The 21,451-nt window shown below is 41.2% G+C and overlaps 1 protein-coding gene across 2 annotated transcripts; it reads left to right on the forward strand.

The window, feature by feature from the left end:
• Nucleotides 1-15,004: 15,004 nt before the first annotated feature.
• On the forward strand, nt 15,005-20,870 carry fam210ab (family with sequence similarity 210 member Ab). Of its 2 annotated transcripts, none has more exons than XM_008291853.1 (4): nt 15,005-15,145; nt 17,350-17,828; nt 18,069-18,180; nt 19,580-20,870. In XM_008291853.1, exons 2-4 carry the CDS (start codon nt 17,404-17,406, stop codon nt 19,892-19,894), a joined length of 852 nt encoding a protein of 283 aa, XP_008290075.1. In that variant the 5' UTR covers nt 15,005-15,145; nt 17,350-17,403; the 3' UTR covers nt 19,895-20,870. The 2 variants fall into 2 exon arrangements, with proteins under 2 accessions (XP_008290075.1, XP_008290083.1); XM_008291861.1 differs by having other exon boundaries at nt 15,005-15,133.
• The last annotated feature ends 581 nt before the right edge of the window (nt 20,871-21,451 follow it).

Below are 21,451 nucleotides of genomic sequence, written 5' to 3' on the forward strand. Positions count from 1 at the left end.
CGCAAATGCAAACAAAAGGAATGAATGAATACATCAATCAATGAATACAGCTGTAAATGTATTTGTCAAGCTGTTCTATTTCTATGGGGGTATTATTGTAGCAAAACTATTTGTAAATGTGTATGGGGAGTTGTGTGTCTGTATCTCAATCTGTGTGTCTGTAGTGAAATTTGTCAACGTGCAAAAAGATCCGTCGATATGTAAAAACATTTGTTAATGCGTACAAAGATATTAATCGATGAAAAGTCCAAGTATTTGGCTAAGTGCTGGAAATACAGACAAATTACCAGTTACACACAACTCTCCATACACATTTACAAATAGTTTTGCTACAGTAATACCCTCATATATTTGGAACTACACTGATGGATCCATGAGCAATCAGATGTATCTGAAAAATAATGTGAGTCAGCCACTAAAAGTGTTTGTCATTACCATAGTAGCAGCTCGCGTCTCTGCAGCACAGAAAGCCTTGTTGGTATAACATAGTCGTTACTTCCAACTGTGATTAACCTGGAGGCAGAAGCCTGGTGCTGACGGAGATAAAGCAAGCTGAACAAAACAAAAAAACGTAGCATTTTATTCACACATTGTTTGGTGTGTCAGAAAATGCCATGAAGACGCTTAGATTCAAACAGCAAGCAATCCATCTCGACTGCTAAATGGAACCACTAAACAACAAATGGCAAGCCTGAGAAGCAGCTCTTCAGCTCGCTGAAGTGTGTTTTTGAGGAGGTGACTTACGCCTCACAGACTCAATTTATCCAATTGTGCATCGCTGTCTGCGTGCTGCTGACTGAACAACCTTGACAAAAATATCACGTCTGTATACAAAATGTAGTTTCTGAATCTGTGAAGTATTTTGGTTAGACTGCCGTTCCACATGGGCCATTTTCACTTTTTAGATTATAATTGCCAGCCATCACCTGCATCACTGACAGCTCAGGGAACATGCCACTGCTGCACAGCTTCCTTTTAACTGCTGCTTGCCAGAAACAACTGCTGCAACTTGGTAACTGCTGACTTAATTGGAAAAAAAACGAAACAGCAAAGTAAAATAGAAAACAAAGTGCAATCACGGATAACATAAACTGACATCAAAGAGCATTTTCTTCCCCTTTTTGTAAAAACATTGTGCTTCCTTTTTTTTGGCAATTAACCTTGTGAAAGAATACAGTAGTGATAACAGTCTGCAAGTGCTTTCCTGCTTACTGAGCCCAAAGCAAAAGTTAAACATGCAGTCCCACAAACAGATGCTAAATGTCAGCACTCCAAAATTTCAGTCTCTTCATCTATCCATCTGAATCTGGGTAGCAGTGGCTGCAGGCCAAGTAGGGAGCTCAGACTTTTCTCTAACCTAGATTTCACGTTTCAGGAAGAATCCTCATCAGACTTCAATTCAGTTCAACCAGGCTTCATCTTCATTGACTGAATTTGGGTTTTCGAGCTTCACTAACAGAGATGAGTGACTGTGGAATAAGTTCAGACAATACTGAATGTAACCTGGTAATATGGCAAGTACGTCATCTTGCATTTGCAAACTTTATGTGGGTATGTTATCATCAGGCTTAACTTTAAAGCTGCATTAATCAGGGTAATCTGCTCATACTCTAGACTGTATAGTAAGGTGGACGAACCCTCTTTAATGTCATCCATCGGTTTCACGAACAGCAGTTTTAGAGCTCTGCGTGGTGGCTCTGGCTGTAGCCATGTTGGCAGTACCTGACCTGCTAACTACCAGCTACTCTAAAAAATGAGCAAAGACATGAAGCCAAAGTGGAGGTCAGCAAATGACTCTGGGCCACGGACTGTCCTGTGATGTTACCCTCATTTCACTCGCATCAACCATGTCCTTAATCATGCATTACTGTATATTATATACAGTAATCCTGCATTACTGTATATAATTTGGCCTTAATAGCTGCCCATCATGACTGGGCTTTCAGAGAGGCATAAAGGACTGCCCTTCTGGGAGTCTCACTGTCTCCGGCATTCTTTCTAAATCCATCTCAGCTTTTTGGCTTTGAGTTTTTGCACCAGCCAATATTTCTGACTTCTCTCCTCTCACATCACATCATTTCATTAATATGTTTATTAATTTGAGTTAACCACATTGGATTTTGTGCTCCAGTAAAACTAGCAACACCAGCAACACCGGTCACCTGAGTTAAAGTTTTTTATACCCTGTATATTATGCTTGATCCAGAGAACAAAGATGACATCTGCTGGACCAGTTAGAGTCCTACATACACCTTAATTTTTTGGTTTTGACTGTATTGTTTAGCTGTTGCTTTTTTGTTTGTTTGTGTTACAGTCCACAACTTCTGAGTCAGTGTCATTGCTCTCATGCAATGCTGTTTTCAGCAGGAGGTAGCTGTTTTCAGTCAAAGAGCATTTGGCAGAACATTTGGTAGCTAAAGAGCCTTTGTACATGCTCCCCTTCGCCAATGTTACAAGGAAGCACTGCATAAATTGTTATGCAGATGACACCTAGTTATATTTATCTATAAAGCCAAATAAAACCAATTCGTTAGCCAAAGGTCAGGCATGTCTGGAGGACATAAAGGCCTGGATGACCTGTAATTTTCTTCATTTAAATTCAGAAAAAACTGAGGTTATTATATTTGGCCTTAAACACCTCAGAAACACACTATCGAAACAGATAGCTACTCTGGATGGTGTTGCCTTAGACTCCAGTTCTACTGTAAAGACTTTGGAGTCATTTTTGATCAAGACATGTCTTTCAACACAGACATAAAGCACGTTTATTGTTTATTGTCACTATTGTCACTATTGTCAAAATCAGAAACATCCTGTCTCAGAGTGATGCTGAAAAACTACTCCATGCATTTATAACTTCTAGGCTGGACTATTGTAACTCCTTATTATCGGGAAGTCCCAATAATTCTCTTAAAAACGTCCAGCTAATACAACATGGTTGGGGTTCCCAGAGTTTCCAAAAGTAGAATGGGAGGCAGAGCCTTCAGTTATCAGCTCCTTTGTTATGGAATCAGCTCTCAGTTAGTGTTCGTGAGGCAGACACCCACTCTACTTTAAGATTAGCCTTAAAACTTTCTTCTTTGACAAAGCTTATAGTTAGAGCTGCTCAGGATCACCTGAACCATCCCTTCGTGATGCTGCTCTAGGTTTAGAGTGCCAGGGAACTCCCATGATGCACTGGGCTCCTCTACTCTACTCTCTCTTCCTTCCATACAGTTATAACCACCATTACATGTCACTAACTCGGTGCTTGTTCTCTCTGCATGTTTTTCTGGATCTGGAGCTAAACGTCTCTGGTCTGCAGTTTCTGGCTTCACTGACATCCCATCTCCACTCTCACCCCAATCGGTCGAGGCAGATGGCTGTCTCCCTATTAGGGTTTTTTTTTTCAGGCTCTTTCCTTCTATCATTGACTACTTGCTCATAGGGAATCCAAAAGAAACTTTGGATTGTTGTGTGCTCTCTTTAAATTGGTATGGTCTTCACCTCACTATGTGAAGTGCTATAAGATGAAAACTGCCTCTCTTTTACTGTTGCAATGTTACTGTACACTGTATTTTTTTTGTTTTGTTTGTTTGTTTTGTTTATTTGTTTATCTTTTGGTCTTTTGTTCTTATCACTTTTTATCATTTCAAAAGCCTCCTGTGGAAGAGTGTTGCGAATTAGCACATGTGCTAAAACACTCAAACAATGCATCTGGTTTGTCCAATGTAATTGTGATGTCCACATCAAATAAACAATAAATAAATAAATAACATGACATATGTTGTGAACTGGCGCTATATAAATAAAACTAAAGCAAGAAGGTCGCCAGTTCATGTCCCGGTGAGGACACCTGGGCTCTTTCTGCGTGGAGTTTATATGTTCTGCCTGTGCAGTGTGGGTTCTCTCCGGGTTCTCCAGCTTCCTCTCACACAGTTCAAAACAAAGTTGAGGTTAATTGGTGATTCTAATTTGTCCATAGTTGTGAATGTGAGTGTGCTTGGTTGTCTGTCTAAGTGTAGCCCTGCGATAAACTGGTGACCTGTCCAGGGTGTCCCCTGCCTTCACCCTGAGTCACCTGGGATAGGCTCCAGCCCCCCGTGATGCTAGTGAAGATTAAGCGGTGTGCAGATAATGGATGGATGGATGGATAGATGGATGGATGGATGGATGGATGAATTGAAACAGCACTGAATATTTCCTGCTGGCAGATGGTGGGGACTCAAACAAAGCTAACCAGAGGGTGAATATGGGATTACATTTATTCAGTGGTCAAAACATCACTCCAGATGAATTCTAATGCTCTGTGTCTGCTGGATGTTTAAATATGCAATTGATTGCTAACAAGTTCACTGCATGAACCTGAACTTACTGCAGCTTTTAGCAATTTCATCCCTGAATCCCTGCAGAGTCTGTTTATCATACTCTCACTGTGAGACATTAATGCTGTTTTCCAAATGATGAGATTGTTGTCACCAGTTTTTTCATAGACTCAGTCAGCATGATGCACTGTAGCTTCCTGGTCTCTGAAACTCTATTTGACAAATAAATACCATTCTTACAAATTCTATTAAAGGCTTGAATAAGGCTGCTCAAACACTGTCTCCAATCTCCCAGGAGTTCATTCGGTTTGATACAGTGACTGTGAAGGCCATGGCATATGATTCACATCAGTTTCAAATGCATGAAAACATTCAGTGACCCATTGTGCACTGCATTTTCTGTTTCATGGAAAAATATTTTCTTTGACAGTACAAAACATTAATATGAACGTGTACCAAGGATTCGATGGAACAGCAACTTAACAGACTTTCAAAACATAAAGATTACATCAAGTCAAAGGTGCCACTTTTTTTTTTGTTACACTTGTCTACACACGTTTCTCATTACTGAGGTCACTATTTCAAAATTGTTCAGGTAGTGTTCTTTACTGACATGCATGGCAAAGCCCACATTTTGGTTTACTTTGTAGAGGAAGTGGTCATGGGTTGTCCATCTTTGTATACAGACTATGCTAGAATAGCTACAGATAAAGAAATATGATAGTGCTAATCAACCCTGTCTTCTGTATTTGGCTAAAAGTTCTCATCAACCCTATAATCTCTGGGGTCAGATGCAAAAACTATATGTTTCATTCACCTTGTCATTGTGGAAACAAGCGAATGTGCACAATCCTCATTTCCACTTCCACATTTGACATAAATGAATATAGTAACACCTTTAAAAATCTGTTTACACTTGAGACTTAGTTCAGCACCTATTAGACCTGTCATAAAATGCCACATTGTTCCATACAATTACAAAATATTCCACTTGTCCCCTGCTCTTTTTATGATATTGACCATTATATGTATTCAGTGTCATATACCCAGTTAGGAGTTTATTTATTTCTGTTTTCTATGTCTTTATGTGTACCAGAAAGTAGCAAATTGTATTCTAAAGAAACCTGTAACCAGTTTAGTCTGAATATGGATCTGGTGAAGACGAGCATGCACAAAACTCATCTCAATACCTCTCACCACTGCACTTTCAATACTGTCAGACTCAGTACCAAGTGGCAAAACTCTGGAGAGGATGAGGGACTGAACAGGCTGTATCAGGTGACACCGTAACCTGCCACTGGTCCTTAACCTTTCCTGTGAGGGAGACAAAACCTTTACACATGAACAGCTTTAGACACTCAGGCACCTTCCAAACACTGGAATTGACGATGGGAGATTTAGTCAATATCAATCCCACACCTTCAAGCTGTTTTTGAACTGAGCCCTGCTGCTTATGCTTCCAGTAGAAATGTGTCTCAGCCTTAGGACCTGATGATATAATATCTGTCACCTGCTGCACACCAGCTTGCTGTGAAGAATCACCAATGGAGGAAGAGTTGCCTCTTAAGAACACATTTTTGTGCGTTCAAGTGAACTCCTCTACTAGAGTAGCGACCTGCTGCAAAGTGGTAAGTCTCTGTTCGTTTAGATAAATGACTGCGCTCTGGCAGACAGTTATTAAACTTTTCCAACAACACAAGCTCACAGACAGAGGCTAAATCATCAGCTTTACAGGCTGCACACCATCTGTCAAAGAGCATCCCTTTCTCCCTCGCCAAGTCCATGTAGCTTTGGTTGGACGTTTTCAAAAGGCTGTGGAATCGCTTTCTATATGCCTCCGGGACAAACTCAGAGGCACACATAATAGCGCATTTCACCTTTTCATAAACTAGACCATCCTCTACAGAGAGAGAACAGGCCACCTGAGCCTTACCTGTCAACTTACACTGTACAAATATAGCCCACACATCTTCAGGCCAACATAATGTAACAGTCATTTGTTGAAATGTACCAAAATATGCCTCGACTTCCGTCTCATGAAATGTAGGAGCTAGTGGTGGGATGTGATTTGAAAAATTGATCTAATCAATTAGAGGCTGTGTAATTGATTAATTGTGGTTAATCATATTTTTTTTTATCAAATAGCAATATTTGACACAATAAGCAAGTTTTTCAATTGAAATAAATTTTGGTTGACAATTGAATCAATGAATAGACCTATACGTGAACTTAAACAACAAAAATAATTATTTTTCATCTATATTTATCGGTGCATTTTGCATCTGTCTACTACATTCACTGATTAGTTCAAACTCAAAGTGCAATTGTAGCTACTGTAGTCAACAGTTTAAGATTTTATCTTAAAACTGTTTGTCGCACAATTTCCACACAGCTATGCTATGGAGAAATTTTTTTTTTAAAGTGCGGTCTCTTACTGTTCACCAAACTTTCTTGTGAGCTGACGTCACTCAACTCATCCTGTGCAGTTCCTTCGTGGATGCTAAACCAACTTTAGGTGTATTGGTGCCTCCTACCAGCTGGAGTGTGTGCGTCACTGTTACCAGTGTGCCAGAAATTAAGGAACTGAGGAAGGTGTGCTAAAATGCATTCTTGTTTCTTTTTTCCAACATGTTATTTTTCTGCAACTAATTAACGCGTGAATTAAATTCTCTGCACTAGTAGGAACTAATTAAATATTTTTACTTACATCAAATGAGGAGTTTACACTCACTGGAGAACTCATGACTTTTTGCGGTTCGAGCTGACACATCCTAACAGTGCTCTCTGCTTCCAACTCCTCTCTGCGAAGCTCACTCTCGCTCCTCTTTCTCTAACTGAAGACGAGGCGGATTTTCATACCAGCATCTAACGCAGAGGCTGGAGACAACTCAACAGACTGCGAGTTAAAACGTGGCGACGTGAACGGTTTTACCTCGGGTGTGCGTAAGCTTTTACCCAGTGAACCGGCAGCCTGCAACTCAGCTGCCTCTCTACCCGAGAAGCAGAACCACCAACTCCCTGTTGCTCCGCTGCAGCAAATCAGTCCTCACTGATGGACACGCTGCTGAGGCCTCAGCCATCAGTCACCACCAAGGTAAAACTCCTTCACTCAGTTCCTTAAACTAAACAGTTTTTCACTTCTGCTTAATGAGCAAAGTTGAGACACTTCCGCCGTAGTATTCAGTGATTGCAAACAAATCCTTCTTCCTGCACGGTACACAGTAGTCGGCTGCAAATGAACTGTACTACTGTAGTTCAACACAGCTCTCAGTAGCGACCGTGAGGATACACAACAACCAACGCTTACTCCAACAACACCAACACCCAAACCTCCTTCACTCCTGCGTGACTCTCACCTGTCTATCTCCTGGAGCTTGTTGGGCTTGAGGCAACTTGAAAGGCTGAACTCAGCAGCTGAGGCCCTGAACACCTCCCCTACCATGGACTGAACCCCCTAGGATTTACCGAGAAAGAGAAAGAGAAAGAGAAAGAGAAAATTAAACGAGAGAGATAAAAAACAAGGAGGAGCTGATGCAGCTCAGTTGGACACCCACCTGTTGGCCCAAGGAAGCTGAGAATGAGGCGATAGCTAAACAGGAAAACATACATTACACACAGTAACCAAGCTGGTCAGTTTTTGTGAGCCCTTTAAAAAAGCTGAGGAGAACCCAAGTATGTTACATCCCCATGAACTAGGGGATGAGTGAAGGAACAAAAGATGTACTGAAAATTGAGTTAAAGGAAGAGGAAACTGATTTTGGAACAAAAACACTATTTATTTACAATTAAAGCAAAAATGTATCAACTTAAAGCAAGCTGCCTAATAAAAATCATGAAGACGATCTGAAGCTGTAAAGAACCACACATGCTTGGCTGAGGCAAGACACCGACATCACACAGCTCACTAGCTGCCGGTCTGGCTTACTGGCAATGGCGACCAGGGATGCCTGGTTTTTAAGATCCACCAAAGTTGCAGAGTGGCCACAGGTGCACCTGGCTGCTCCTGCTGCTTCTCAGGGTGTGTAACCTGACAAGAGAAAAAGAACACAGACTACCTACCTACACATATATACAGCACTGTGGGCTGTAGCACCCCTCCAGTCATAAGTTGGCTTCTTCAACCTTTAGCCTATATTCTGATGATGACACTACAGTTGAGCACTACTCACATGAATAAACAAGTGTTCCGTTAAATGATGATATGAAGCTTTAATAAATATGTGGCCTCTGATGATCTATGAGGTTCCCATCAGTAAAGTTAAGAGGCAGGGGAAGACATTAAAAAAATAGTTTGGACTCCCACAATGCTTCTGCAGTGGCGGTTGAAGCTCAGGATGGATGAAAGGCTGAAAGCAGTCACACATGGTAGACAGGCAAGTGAAGCAACAACGGTAAACTGTTATAAAACTTACAGAAAGGTCTTAACAGATGCTGGCAGGGAAACGTGCTCAAGGAGTCCAAAGAGTCCAGAGGCCTGCACTAGGAAGCAGGTCAGCAAGGTCACTTGCAGGGTATGTCCAAGATAACACATTTTAAAGAACTGGCTTTTGCACAATCAACTCTTCTGGGAAACTGTATCATAATTTGTAAGAGATCCAGTGGAGCTCAGTGTGTGGACAGTGAGGGGATTTTCTAGAAGGGCAAGAGTCTTCAGTGGCCTGACCTTTTTTCTTTATTTTAGTGGAATGCACAATTGTTTGTAGTCAGATCTACTCATGGGACACAGCTGTTTGTTTGTTTTGCCAGTTTTCCTTCCTGGCTTTAGCTGCAAGTACTGTTTTGCTTTTACTCTGGATTATAGTTTTACATTCTTCATATACATGTAGTTAGATAGTTTGTTCTTTTTGTGAGAAATATGCAGCACTAGACTACTCCATGTTTGTGATTGGTTATCTGGTGCCAGCACTGGCTCTTTTATGTGAGCATGCTCATAGCTGGGTTCAGAAACCCTCAGTTGATGTAACTGTTGATAGCCACCTTTGAGTGACAGTAGTCATAAGGCTTAGTGAAGCCAGATCACTTGGCCTGGGTGTGTTGAACATGCTTCATCACACAGGTGAAAAACCCCATTAAAATAAGTCCAGCAATTAACCAAAGAAAAATCCAGGAGGGAAACCAAAACCAAGTGGAAGACATGCAGGAGCAGTGGGAGGGACACAGAATACACAGGCTGGAAGAATATATATTTACAAAAACATGTTGACTGGTTGATGAGGCACAAGTGATGCCCCTGAGAGCAGGGCAGACAGTCATGAAGGAAGGAAAACATACAAAGAGAGGAAATAAAAGCATCAGAGACACACACAAAAAAAATGATCTTTTCAAGATAAACAGGAAATAAACTACAAACAGAGTCAAAGACCAGTGTCAGCTGCTCTGTGGAACTGCCCATTACTAGTCTTCCTGACAAATACATATGCTCCAGGGTAATGCTGGACACGACCCTGTCAGAAACTCAGAATGCAGCTGTTAGAGACAACAGACAGAAAATGAAATCCATCTGAGACGGTGCAGCAGGTAAAATCCACTCTCAGACATTGAGATACTGTGGGCCACAAGTACAGCTTGGAAAAGGCAGCTTTGAACTAGGCACAAGCATACCCACATATCACAGAGCAACACCTGCAGAGGAGAGGGCTTGTGATAAAAGAGAAACGGCAGTAGGCAGCAGAGGGAGGGAAATTGATGTGCAAGTCAAATTTTACAGGCAGAACAGGGCCAAAGGACAAGATGGGAAAACTTTGAACACTGGTAGCTTACCTGGAAGGATCTTTGGGAAATAAACAGAAGTGGAATTAGCTTTATCATCATAGTCTTGTATGATGTTTTTGTCAAGAACATGAAACAGTAGATTGGGGAAGACTCATTATGCCCCCTTTGCCAAGCACCAGTTATCCCACAGTACATATACTCACTGGCTGCAAGACCCGTCTCACACAAGGGAACTATGAGGCACAACCACATCCTCTGGCAAACAAGTGATCCTTTCCTCTAGCAGTAGTACCACTGCTGGAGGTAAGGAGAACTAACAACAATGTTCTCCCTCCTCCAGTCCCTGGAATCTCAAACACCATGTCTGTTGTATCAGCAGAGAAGATACCAAAGAGAAAGAGAAAATTGAATTAGGGTACTGGATACGACCCATGATTGGAGATTATAACAACTATTCTCAGGTGGGAAGGGTAAAAGCAGTGTAGCACTGACAGTCTAATGGGAGGACACAGTTGGAAAAATGTATGAATGCAAAACAGCTAAAGCACTACACTCTAGCAACTGAAACTAAACAAAAGGACTGGAAAACACAGGTGCTCCCTCTTAAGGTTGGCTGCTGAGGCTTTGTGGGCATGTCAACCTGGGATGCTGAAAGGGATGGGAGTTTGACTGCAGGCTATCAAATTATTGTCAGATGCTGCCAAAAAGAGAAGCAACTGGGTCTGGCTGAAATGAAAATATAAGAGCTGGGCTATCAGTCAGCAGTAGGGGCATAAGTGAAGGAGGTTGGAATACCAGGTTTCACCAATGAGTCCTGAGGCAGCGTGGTGGTATCAATAAAACACTGAGGATGACCACAGTAAAGGTTCTATTTCTGTCCCCACTGCTGAGTGGGCCTCTCAATGAAATGACAAGGAGGAAGGTTGCCCACCTATTGGCTTAGAAAGTCTACCAGAAGACTTTCTAAATTTTGGGCTTCGCATCCATGCGTTCTTGCAGAACCTTGCAGATTTGGGTGGATGACAAAATTTATGCCACACGTACCTTTGAATATGTCGAAAGTATAAACTGGCTTTAAGGTTTGTTGCTTCTCACTGCTTACCTTGTCCTTCTCCTCTCACCAAATCAGACAAGTCAGATGTCCTCATTTCCTGAGTCTGGTTCTGCCAGAGATTTCTTCCTATTAAATACAGCTTTCTACTCCACTGTGTTTGAGTAGATGCTTACTCAAAGGGAATCATTGGGTTTCTCTTTGTAAATCTTGTAAGGTTTGACTTTAACAATTTATATTCCTTAAGATGACTTTCCAACTTTTCACTTCTGATAATCATGTCAGTTTGTAATGTTAAACTATTATTTCAAATTAGGAGCACTTGTTTTAAATGTGCTTCCCCCACTCAGGGAATGTGTGTTGATTATGATACAGGATTGCAACAACAAGTCCTATGAACGCAACTCAACTATGAAATGTTCACAAGATGTGTTTGCGATCTGAAGACTAAAAATGGCATGTATCCCTATATCACGAGGTGCTTGGAATAAATATGAGCTGTCTCACATCTGACACACTTGCCACAGATTTTCCAGTTCATTAGAAAATAAATTCATTCTGTGGCTCTGAAAGTCTTTCTTTGAATGCTGTTTATAATTGTGTATTTATGTAATGTGGAATTTTCTCCTTGAAGGATAATGCACAGCATATGATTGGCATACATACCAACAATATAGACATTTGTTCGAATTAATGAGTCGGAGCAATAAAAGAAATACAGATGATGTTTCTTTGTTTTTTTTTCTCTGGTATGAATTTTTCCCGCCTACTGCTGCAATTTATCCACGGCAATGTCTGTATATGCTGTACTAAATCTAGGCTTTGATCAATGTAACATTCTTCTGTCTTGTCTGCCTTCAATGGTTAATAATTTACTAATTAGTGTGAAATTGTATTTCAATATGCATTAGTTGCGATTGAGGTTGTTCTCTGTATGACTGGCTTACTATGTTTGCATTAATGCTTGTTCTTTTGCAACATAGGAGGATTTGTTTGTTAGCTCTGGGCTGCCGTGGAAGTCAGTCCGTATTAAACATACACCATTAATAAACAGTTGGGTCAACTCCTTAAGCAGGCATGCCAGCTGTCTATTGCCCTAGTGGCACTAGTGATAATAGCAATAACAAAACAGAAAAATGTTTTAATAATGCAGGCCATATTAAACACAGGAACAATCCTAAAACTGTATTCTGACTAAAGGTCACTTAATAGTTCCTGTAGACCAGGGGTGTCCAATCCTGGTCCTTGAGGGCCACAGTCCTGCATGTTTTAGATGTTTCCCTCTTCCAACACACCTGATTCAAATGATCGGCTCATCATCAAGCTCTGCAGAAGCCTGATAGTTATCTTGATCATTTGAATCAGGTGTGTTGGAAGAGGGAAACATCTAAAACATGCAGGACTGTGGCCCTCGAGGATCAGGATTGGACACCCCTGCTGTAGACATTTGTTAAAATGCTGGATGCTCCGGAAAATGTGTACATGGACGTGCTCCACACATGCACAATATAAAGTATGATGGCAACCTCCTTGTAGGGCGGCTGTGGCTCAGGTGGTACAGCAGTTATCCTCTAATTGTAAGGTTGGTGGTATGATCCACCGGCCCTCCACAGTCGAAGTGTCCTTGGGCAAGACACTGAACCTAAAGTTGCCCCAAATGGCCTGGCAGCTCTGTCGCCATTGGTGTATGAATGGGTGAATGAGAAAACATTGTAAAGCTCTTTGAGTACCACTAAGGTAGAAAAGCGCTATATAAGTGCAGACCATTTACCATTGACCATTCCTCAAAGCAAGAAGCGAATGCTAATTTTATTGTGTTTGGTGGACAAATAAACATTCAAAATGAGAAAGGTGTGTGCAACTGTCTTAAAAGAATAGGGCCAAACATCTTTAACACAATACCGACACCTTGACAAATGGCACACAAAACATCCAGAATTATCATTTCACAGAAGAGTTGTGAAATATTTCAGGATCAGCACCACTGCAAAGGAGAAGATAATCCAGGTGCAACAACAAATCTGAAGAGCAATCCTGACATAATAAATGAAGTTATAAGTTAATGACATATGCCTCCGTCGTGTTCAGAACACTTATATAATTCAAAGAAGCCAGCGTGTTCAGTCCTAGCCTGACTGAAAACAGAGGTCACTCCACAGAACGCCCATGACCTCATGAGCTCTCAGAGGGAATAAGAGTCTCAGGATCCAAAGGGATGCTGTGACATGCCTTGTCGTTGGAAGCAGGAAATCACAAATGCAGGAGGAATTCTAAAACCCACAACAGCAAATCTAGGAGTAATACAGAGTAGGGACAAAGTAGATGAGGCAAGAGAATATTTGTGCAGCAGTACACAATCTTAAGATTTTCTTTTCTCTTAATTATTTTTACTGGCAGGTGTCATGATAATGCTTCAAGTAATTAATGTTTTGGTTTTACAGCTTCATTGCTTCAGGAAAATCTTGTTTTGCCATTATCGCTTTCAATACATTTACTTCGTAGTGATTGACTGCTTCAGAAAGCTTCCTTTCCCACATCATCAGATGGTCTGTTTCCCCTGGGAGCAGCTTTAAATATGTCAGATTTTTATAACAGAACATATAGTTCAGGAGCCATGAAGTCCCAGCAGGCACTGGCATTTGTGAAATGACAGATCTTCCTTTCAGCCCCCTATGTAGCCTACTGGATACAAAGCAAACAAAATAGAGAAAACTCAGATCTGCAGCATAGGATTGATCTGACTGTAGATCATTGCAGGGTAGAGCTAAGTGAGTCCCAAATATGCTCAGATCTCAATCACAGATTCATACACTGTGTCAGGTCACTCAGTGGGGAGAGGCTCTTCTTCAGCTGGAGGGCTTTATTTTAACCATTCAGTCAACAAGCATCCCTCCTGCTCAGATTGCATGAACAAGATCATGAATCCTAATCAATGCCAGGGATGATGTTAGTATTAAGTTCCCATCAACTTCAGATGCTGGTCTAGAACAAAACTGGAACTTATCATTTTAATTAAATACCGATTTTTAGACTAAGAATAGTAATATCCTTGCTGGAAAACCAAACACAGTATAGAAGAGATATTATTCTTTTTTTTTTTTAGCAATTGTAGAAAGGCCAACTATGGCCAGATAGCTTCAATGATGTGTGCGGAGCGGCCTCTGCTGGTGAAGCTCATGTATTACATGATGGTGACCTGCCAAGCGCCACTCTTGCATATTAATATGTACGAACGCATTGAAATGAATAGTGTTACTGCACAGACAGGCCTGTGTGCTTTCAAAAAGAGTCAATATAAATGATCAAACTTGATTGTATAGCAGTGCCCGTTGTCTTGTTTTACTCTGTTGTGTAAAGTCTATGTGTGAAATTTATATTTTAATGTCATACATCTATTATCTGTACACCGCTTAATCCTCATTAGGGTCGGGGGGGGGGCTGGAACCTAACAACCAAGCACACTCACATTCACACCTACGGATAATTTAGAATCACCAATTAACCTCAACATGTTTTTGGACTGTAGGAGGAAGCCGGAGGGAACCCACGCTGCACGGGGAGAACATGCAAACTCCACGCAGGAAAGTCCCGGCGCCCCCACCGGGATGCGAACCGGCGACCTTTTTGCTGCGAGGCAGCAGTGCGAACAACTGCATCACCTTGTAACCCTATACTTTAATTAGTGTGCAGAAAACGTTACAAAAACACAACCAGTGTTTGCCACATTTATTAGATCTGATGTCTTGTAGAGCCGTATTTAAGGTCGTCAGTGGCACACAGCCCTAGCGGGTGGAAAACCAACCAGAAGCAAATTTCATCTGTGTCCAAGAGGTTGACTTTCCGCGAGGCACGATGGGAAATGAATTTCTTAACGGAGTTCAAGCATTCCACAGCCTGCATCATGAGAACTACATTTCCCATGGTTCTCTGTGCGATTTGGGTTACATGCTGGCTACCACGCAGTCCATTGCTGCAGAGATAAATGTGGTCTTGAACGACACTTAGCCCAGGCACTCTCGCATGGCCCTCGGTCCTGAGGAGTGCTGCTTTACCCTGAACTCTACCTGTAAGTGACAGAGTAAGTGTAATCTGCTTTCTGTTTTCCGCTGTGGTGTATTTTCTTGGTAATGACACCTTATTTACGTGCTTAGCAGTGCAGCTAGCTAACAAGCTAACATCAGGCGTCAGAAGCTGAAGTTGGCAGGTGGTCAGTTTGGCCTGAGCCAACCCTCCTGCCAGTCAGTGTCTAAACACATGCTGTGTGCTTTAATAAGATAAAGCTTCTTTTCTTGGTCAGAACCTCCTACCAATGCGTTGACTAAACGCTGCCTCCCTGTTGTCCTCCAGACAAAACTGTCCAATGTCAACTAGCCTAAAATAGACGCCTGTGTAAAGTTAGCATGACTGTAGCCCGTACACTTCCGGTTGTAACTTCTAAAATAATCCACGACAAATACTCACCTTGTGTTTTTCCTACGGTCTGTTTTAGTAGTGTTATTGTGAAGACAGTTGTTAAGACTACCTGTCGTATTGCGGTGATTTCACTGGCCTTTTCTGTAATTTCTCTAGAAGATCTGTAAGAAGTTTGTCAAACAACAGCAAACCTAGTTGTGTTTTTTCAGTAGCTGTGGAAAACGCCTTTCTAAACTACATGGAAGATCCTTCTTGTTCTCGTTTGTTTTGCGTCGGTTGGTGACTTTATGATTGTGTAACCCTAACATAAGGTATGTTCAGAACCTTTATTCTGCCATATGATTGGTAGCATTCTAACTAATCCATGAAGGGATTTAGGTCGTGGCTGTTAAGGGATAAAACTAGTGTGATGGCATTTGGTATTCATCACAGAGGCAAAGGCTGCTAACCTTGTCCTACAAAAGGTATATAATGCTCTTTGCCTAAGACACCCAGGACATAGAAAAAAAAAAGCTAATAATCTAAAGGTCAACTATCAAAAAGGTGGAAATATATAGAGTTTGTGAAGATCCACTCTTCTTTCATGTTAAATCTAGATTTTGGAGTAACCAGAGAGCCACTACACTGAGATCTGAGGCAACTCTCTGAATGCTCAGCAAAGTAATAGTAGTGCTATAATAAGGAGGAAACTACTAATGTGCTCAGTAGGAAGTAAAAAATCCTCACAATGTACTCAGTGGTGGTAGACTTGTTTGATGTTTGTTTTTACAGCTTGAATTACTGTATGTGTCAGCACGTCATAGAGTTTTCAGTGAGGGAATCTAAAGGTCAGTGTTCCACCCAGTTATGACTGTGATTAAGAGAAATAGAATGGACTACAAGTATGTCAAATATATTTTAAAAGCCAGGCCAGAGCATTTCAAATATATATTGTAGCACAAAACAAGTTGGATCAGCTGCATTTTATTCAAGCTGTACAGTCCCACATGACAGTTGTATATTTGAATGCTTTGGATATAATTTTCTGTCAAATTTGAGTACATTTTAAATCTCCTAATACATATATATATATATATATATAGCAGGGGTTCTCTCTGGGTTCTCTGACTTCCTCCCACAAGTCCAAAAACATGTTGAGGTTAATTGGTTACTCTAAATCAGGGGTGTCCAATCCTGGTCCTTGAGGGCCACAATCCTGCATGTTTTAGATGTTTCCCTCTTCCAACACACCTGATTCAAGTGATCAGCTCATCATCAAGCTCTGCAGAAGCCTGATAACGATCTTGATCATTTGAATCAGGTGTGTTGGAAGAGGGAAACATTTAAACATGCAGGATTGTAGCCCTCGAGGATCAGGATTGGAAATTTGTTGCCCTAAATTGTCCCTAGGTGTGAATGTGAGTGTGCTTGGTTGTCTGTCTCTAAGTGTAGCCCTGTGATAGACTGGTGACCTGTCCAGGGTGTCCCCTGCCTTCACCCTAAGTCAGCTGGGATAGACTCCAGCCCCCCCCCCGGACCCTAGGGAGGATTGAGCGGTGTATACATAATGGATGGATAAAAAAAAAAATTCCCACGCAGTCTTAGCCTTTGTCAGAGTGTTTTAAGGACTGACATTAGTTGGTTCATAATTGATCATGGAATCATTTAAACTACGCTTTGGGCATACATTTGCTTTGTTTGCTTTTGATGTCCATTATATATTTTGAGGTTTTGGGCTCTAAGTGGGGCTAAATAACGACCTCATCCCAGGCAACATTTTATTGTATTTTATAGACAAAATGACTAAACTGTTAATTCAATCGTAGATGAGTTGATATCAAAAATAATTTGTAATTAGGAGTTTAATCATTGGCTTTTTTGACCCTGTAGTCTGTGGTTGAGCATCACAGCAGCAGAAAAGAGGAGGAGGAGGACAAGAGGAGGATGACAATGCAGCGCCTCCTAACTCATGGGACGCTGCAGCGAGTGGCAGCGATGCGGCCGCTGCTGGTGGGTGTCACCGTCCCTGAGGCTCCAGCAGCGTTTTGTTGCTGTGCCCTCCGCCTGCCACCGTCACCACCTGCAGGCCAACGCTGGCTCTCAACCTCAGCTTACAGCAGAGCAGCACATCAACCAAAACACCAGTCAACACAGGACAAGCAACAATCCACCCTCACACCTCCAACGCAGGACATCCAGAAAGAGGAAGCTGGCCCTGATCTTGCAGAGGTGGACCCCTTGCAGGATAAGTCCATTGGCCTGTTTCAGAGGTTTAAGAAGACGTTCAAACAGTACGGGAAGGTGTTGATTCCTGTGCACCTGGTGACATCCTCTGTCTGGTTTGGAACCTTCTATTATGCTGCTATGAAGTGAGTTGTGTTATTGTTTGAGTTTATGGCCTCCATCATAGATCAGATTAACATTTGTTTCTAAATTGATTTATTTTGCAGAATTAGAGAATGCATTTGATTTGCTGTGCTATCTAAACATTAGCACATCAGCTACCACTGTTTAGAAATGCTATTAAAAGTTGTTCAGCCCAGCATTGCGCAGTTTTTGACACTTCTGCAATGTTTCCCCTCTTGTGCTCTTGTTTTGCTTCCCCTCAGAGGTGTGAATGTAGTGCCATTCCTGGAGATGATTGGTCTGCCAGAGTCACTAGTTGGCCTTTTGAGAGACTCATCAAGTGGCTACGCACTGACTGCATATGCCATGTACAAGGTAATTTAATCCAGGAAGACCTAGTTTGTGTTTGACTGTTTTAACTTCCTTTACTCATTGGTCATTATCATTTTATTAGTTAAAAGCAACTCAACTGTCAAATGTTTTAAACTCTTATCCAGCTTTTACAATGGTGCTCTTTATGTACATGATACAACAGACGTTAGTACGCTCCTATGCAACATCACTTCAATGTGAAATGATTCAAAACAGTGTTACCTCTCAGTAATTGCATTATGTCTGGCAGTATATGATATCCTTTTATGAACAAGTAGCTAAGATATTTGTTTGTTCATGAAACTATATTAAAAATGAAGGCCCCAAAGTATAAACTCAGTAAAACAAAAGTCAGTATGCTTGGAATCACTGACATACAAGTAAGAAAACACTGAGACAAAATTGCATATGCATGTGATTTGTGGCCTAAACCTGAACGTGGTTATAAAAGGACCTGTGAACACCACATATTTCTCACTTGTGGACCTATGGGTTGCAACTGTCTGCATTAGGCTGCATATGGGAAAAACTGTCAAAGGTACTAAAAAAAAGAAGCTTCACAAAGATGGGGAAAGTTTGGTGTGAGTCTGACCGGGGCTGCCACAGTGAATGCATCGTCCCAACAGTGAGACGTTGAGGTGGGGTATGACGCTATGGGGCTGCCTAAGTTCAAAATGTGTTGGTGATACCTACCTTTACTGCCTACTTGCTGACAAGACTCACAGCACAGTAACCATCCAAAGCACAATGCCAAGATCACACAAGAGTTTCTGAGGAAGAAAAAAGTAAAAAATTACACCTCACTTAAATTTAGTAAAACATCTTTGGGGTATTTTACAGATAAACATAGAGCAACACACTTCCTCCCGCAAAGAGTGTCTGGAAACGGTAGTGCCCAAAGAATGTCAGAACATCTCCTCAGAAATGAGTGCAACATTGGTATCTTCCATGCCAAAGAGGATTGAGTCTGAAGTAATAATATTGATGTACTGACCTTTGTTGCGAGTTCCTACAGTGGAGCTTGTATTTTTAAGATAGTAAATCTAAATGGCTACTGTTACATAGGAGCAAATACTCTACTGTTAAAGTAGAGTAATGTAAATACTGGGAGGTCATACAATTGAGTCATTTAACATTTAGGTGATACAGAGATGTCCTCATTTTTGTTGTATACTGTACTTAAAGGACTTGGGTTAAAATCTGCTGATCTTTGAGGCCATATTTGTGCAGAAATGAGCAAACTTGTAGAGGATTTACAAACTTTGAAACATGACTGTGTTAACACACGTCTCACTTCCTCAGTCAGTCCACATGGAAAGAGCAGATACAGGCTATGGGGAGGACTCAGGTGCTGCTTTTGCTGTGCTGACAAGCCATTGTGTTTTTCCTTGTTTTCCTGCAGATTGCTACCCCTGCTAGATACACGGTGACTCTGGGTGGCACCTCACTGTCTGTTCAGTATCTTCGCAAGCACGGCTACTTGTCTAGACCACCACCAGTCAAAGACTACATCCAGGACAAAATGGAAGAGACCAAGGAGAAACTGACAGAAAAGATGGAAGAGACGAAGGAGAGATTTTCAGAGAAAATGGAGGAAACAAAAGAACGCTTCTCAGAGAAAATGGAAGAAACTAAGGACAAGCTTTCTGAGAAACTGCAGGAAACCAAAGACAGAGTCTCTGAGGGAAAAGCATTTTTTAGAAAGAAAGGTGATTAGTGAATCACATATACAGGTGGCGCCTTTTAATAAATGGTCCTAATTTGATCTCAAACATGTAAGCAGTGAATAGGGGACAAGTAACAGATGGTATTTCTGAGACTGTTTGGAGACAGGAGAAACGTTGCACTATCCCTGTCCTGCAATTTTGCCTCACACATCTCAGTTATCACCTGGTGTCTATGTAAGTGTCAAAATCAGTCCCTACTTGTCTGAACCCTTCCACGATGCACTCTAAGTGTAGACCAGACAGCAGCTTAGTAGACTGCTGGCAATGCTACATTCTGGCTCTGTCATCCCAGACTGGATTTACACAGGCTCAAGCAATCTGGACCTTAACTCTTGGTTGGCTGTAAGTCAGGTGTTTAAAGAAGAGCACTGTTCTAATTTCTGTTGTCATATACATACATGTGGGGGGGAAAAAAAGATATCTAGGTTCCAATGAGATTAAAATATGTGCCTGTGTAAAAACAGTAAAGACTGAATGGGAGAGAGAGCAGTGCTAATCCTTCTGCTTGTTAGGAAAATAAAACTTGAAGCTCATGGTTACGTGTATTAGTCCATCAAAGCCTTTCTAAAGGCTGAAGGTATCACCTTGTGTCTTTTCTAATGTAATGAGAAAGAAATTTAAGTTTTTCTAATGTATTTTTATCTGATAGCCAATGCTAATATATGACATTATTTCTGTTTCTGTACCATTTAATGTATCGACTGAAAGTTATGGAAGAAATGAGTCAGATGATCATTTGAGAGCTGCTTCTAGTAGGTGTCGTTTTACATGTGGTCAGTTGGTGATCTGACAAGTAAACATGCAATGGCTGCAGTTTGTATGAACAGTATCCATGCTGTGTGATACATTGATGGTGTTCCAGAGGAAATGTCTTGGTTGCTTTGCTAAATAGACAAATGTTCTTATCAGAAATTCACACCGATGTCTGGTGAAAACCACAAATGAATAAAAGTCAAATACGAATCATCCAAGTGTGCGATCTGCTGTTGGCGGCTGTGAGACTTCAGACTAGCAAAAGTAAGACTGTGTTTGCACTTAAAGTGAGACTCACTTAAGCTGAAAAAAACAATCTCAAAGTCAAACCCAGTAAAACACAACACCATGTTGCTCTACTTCATGCATTCAGGTTTTCCTATTATGTGACTCGGCTGGTATCAGGTGGCAAATATTCATGTTAAATGCCTTTTTGATTATTTTTGTGCCTCTGCTGCAGTATGTTTCCACATTTACGGTTATGCTCCCATTGTCACTTGTGAAGACAGCAAGGATTAAATAGTTTTACTTCCATTCACCGGTTTGAACTGCAGGTTAACTGAGGGTCACCTGTAACTAGCCTTTAATACAACCATGGAAGAAGTATTCAGATCCCTTCTATAACTTAACGTAGCAATAAACACAAACATCTGACATTCCTGCCTCCCAAATCAAATCTTATTTGAAAGTACCGAAATAATAATAGCTAAATATGCTAAAAGCTGCAGTCAGTATTTCTATATGAACAATGTACCATACCGGTCATTTTATCTCAAATCATCACATTTTTAGAA

The sequence above is a fragment of the Stegastes partitus genome, unplaced genomic scaffold, assembly GCF_000690725.1.
Source record: "Stegastes partitus isolate 25-593 unplaced genomic scaffold, Stegastes_partitus-1.0.2 Scaffold18, whole genome shotgun sequence".
NCBI classification, from domain to species: Eukaryota; Metazoa; Chordata; class Actinopteri; family Pomacentridae; genus Stegastes; species Stegastes partitus.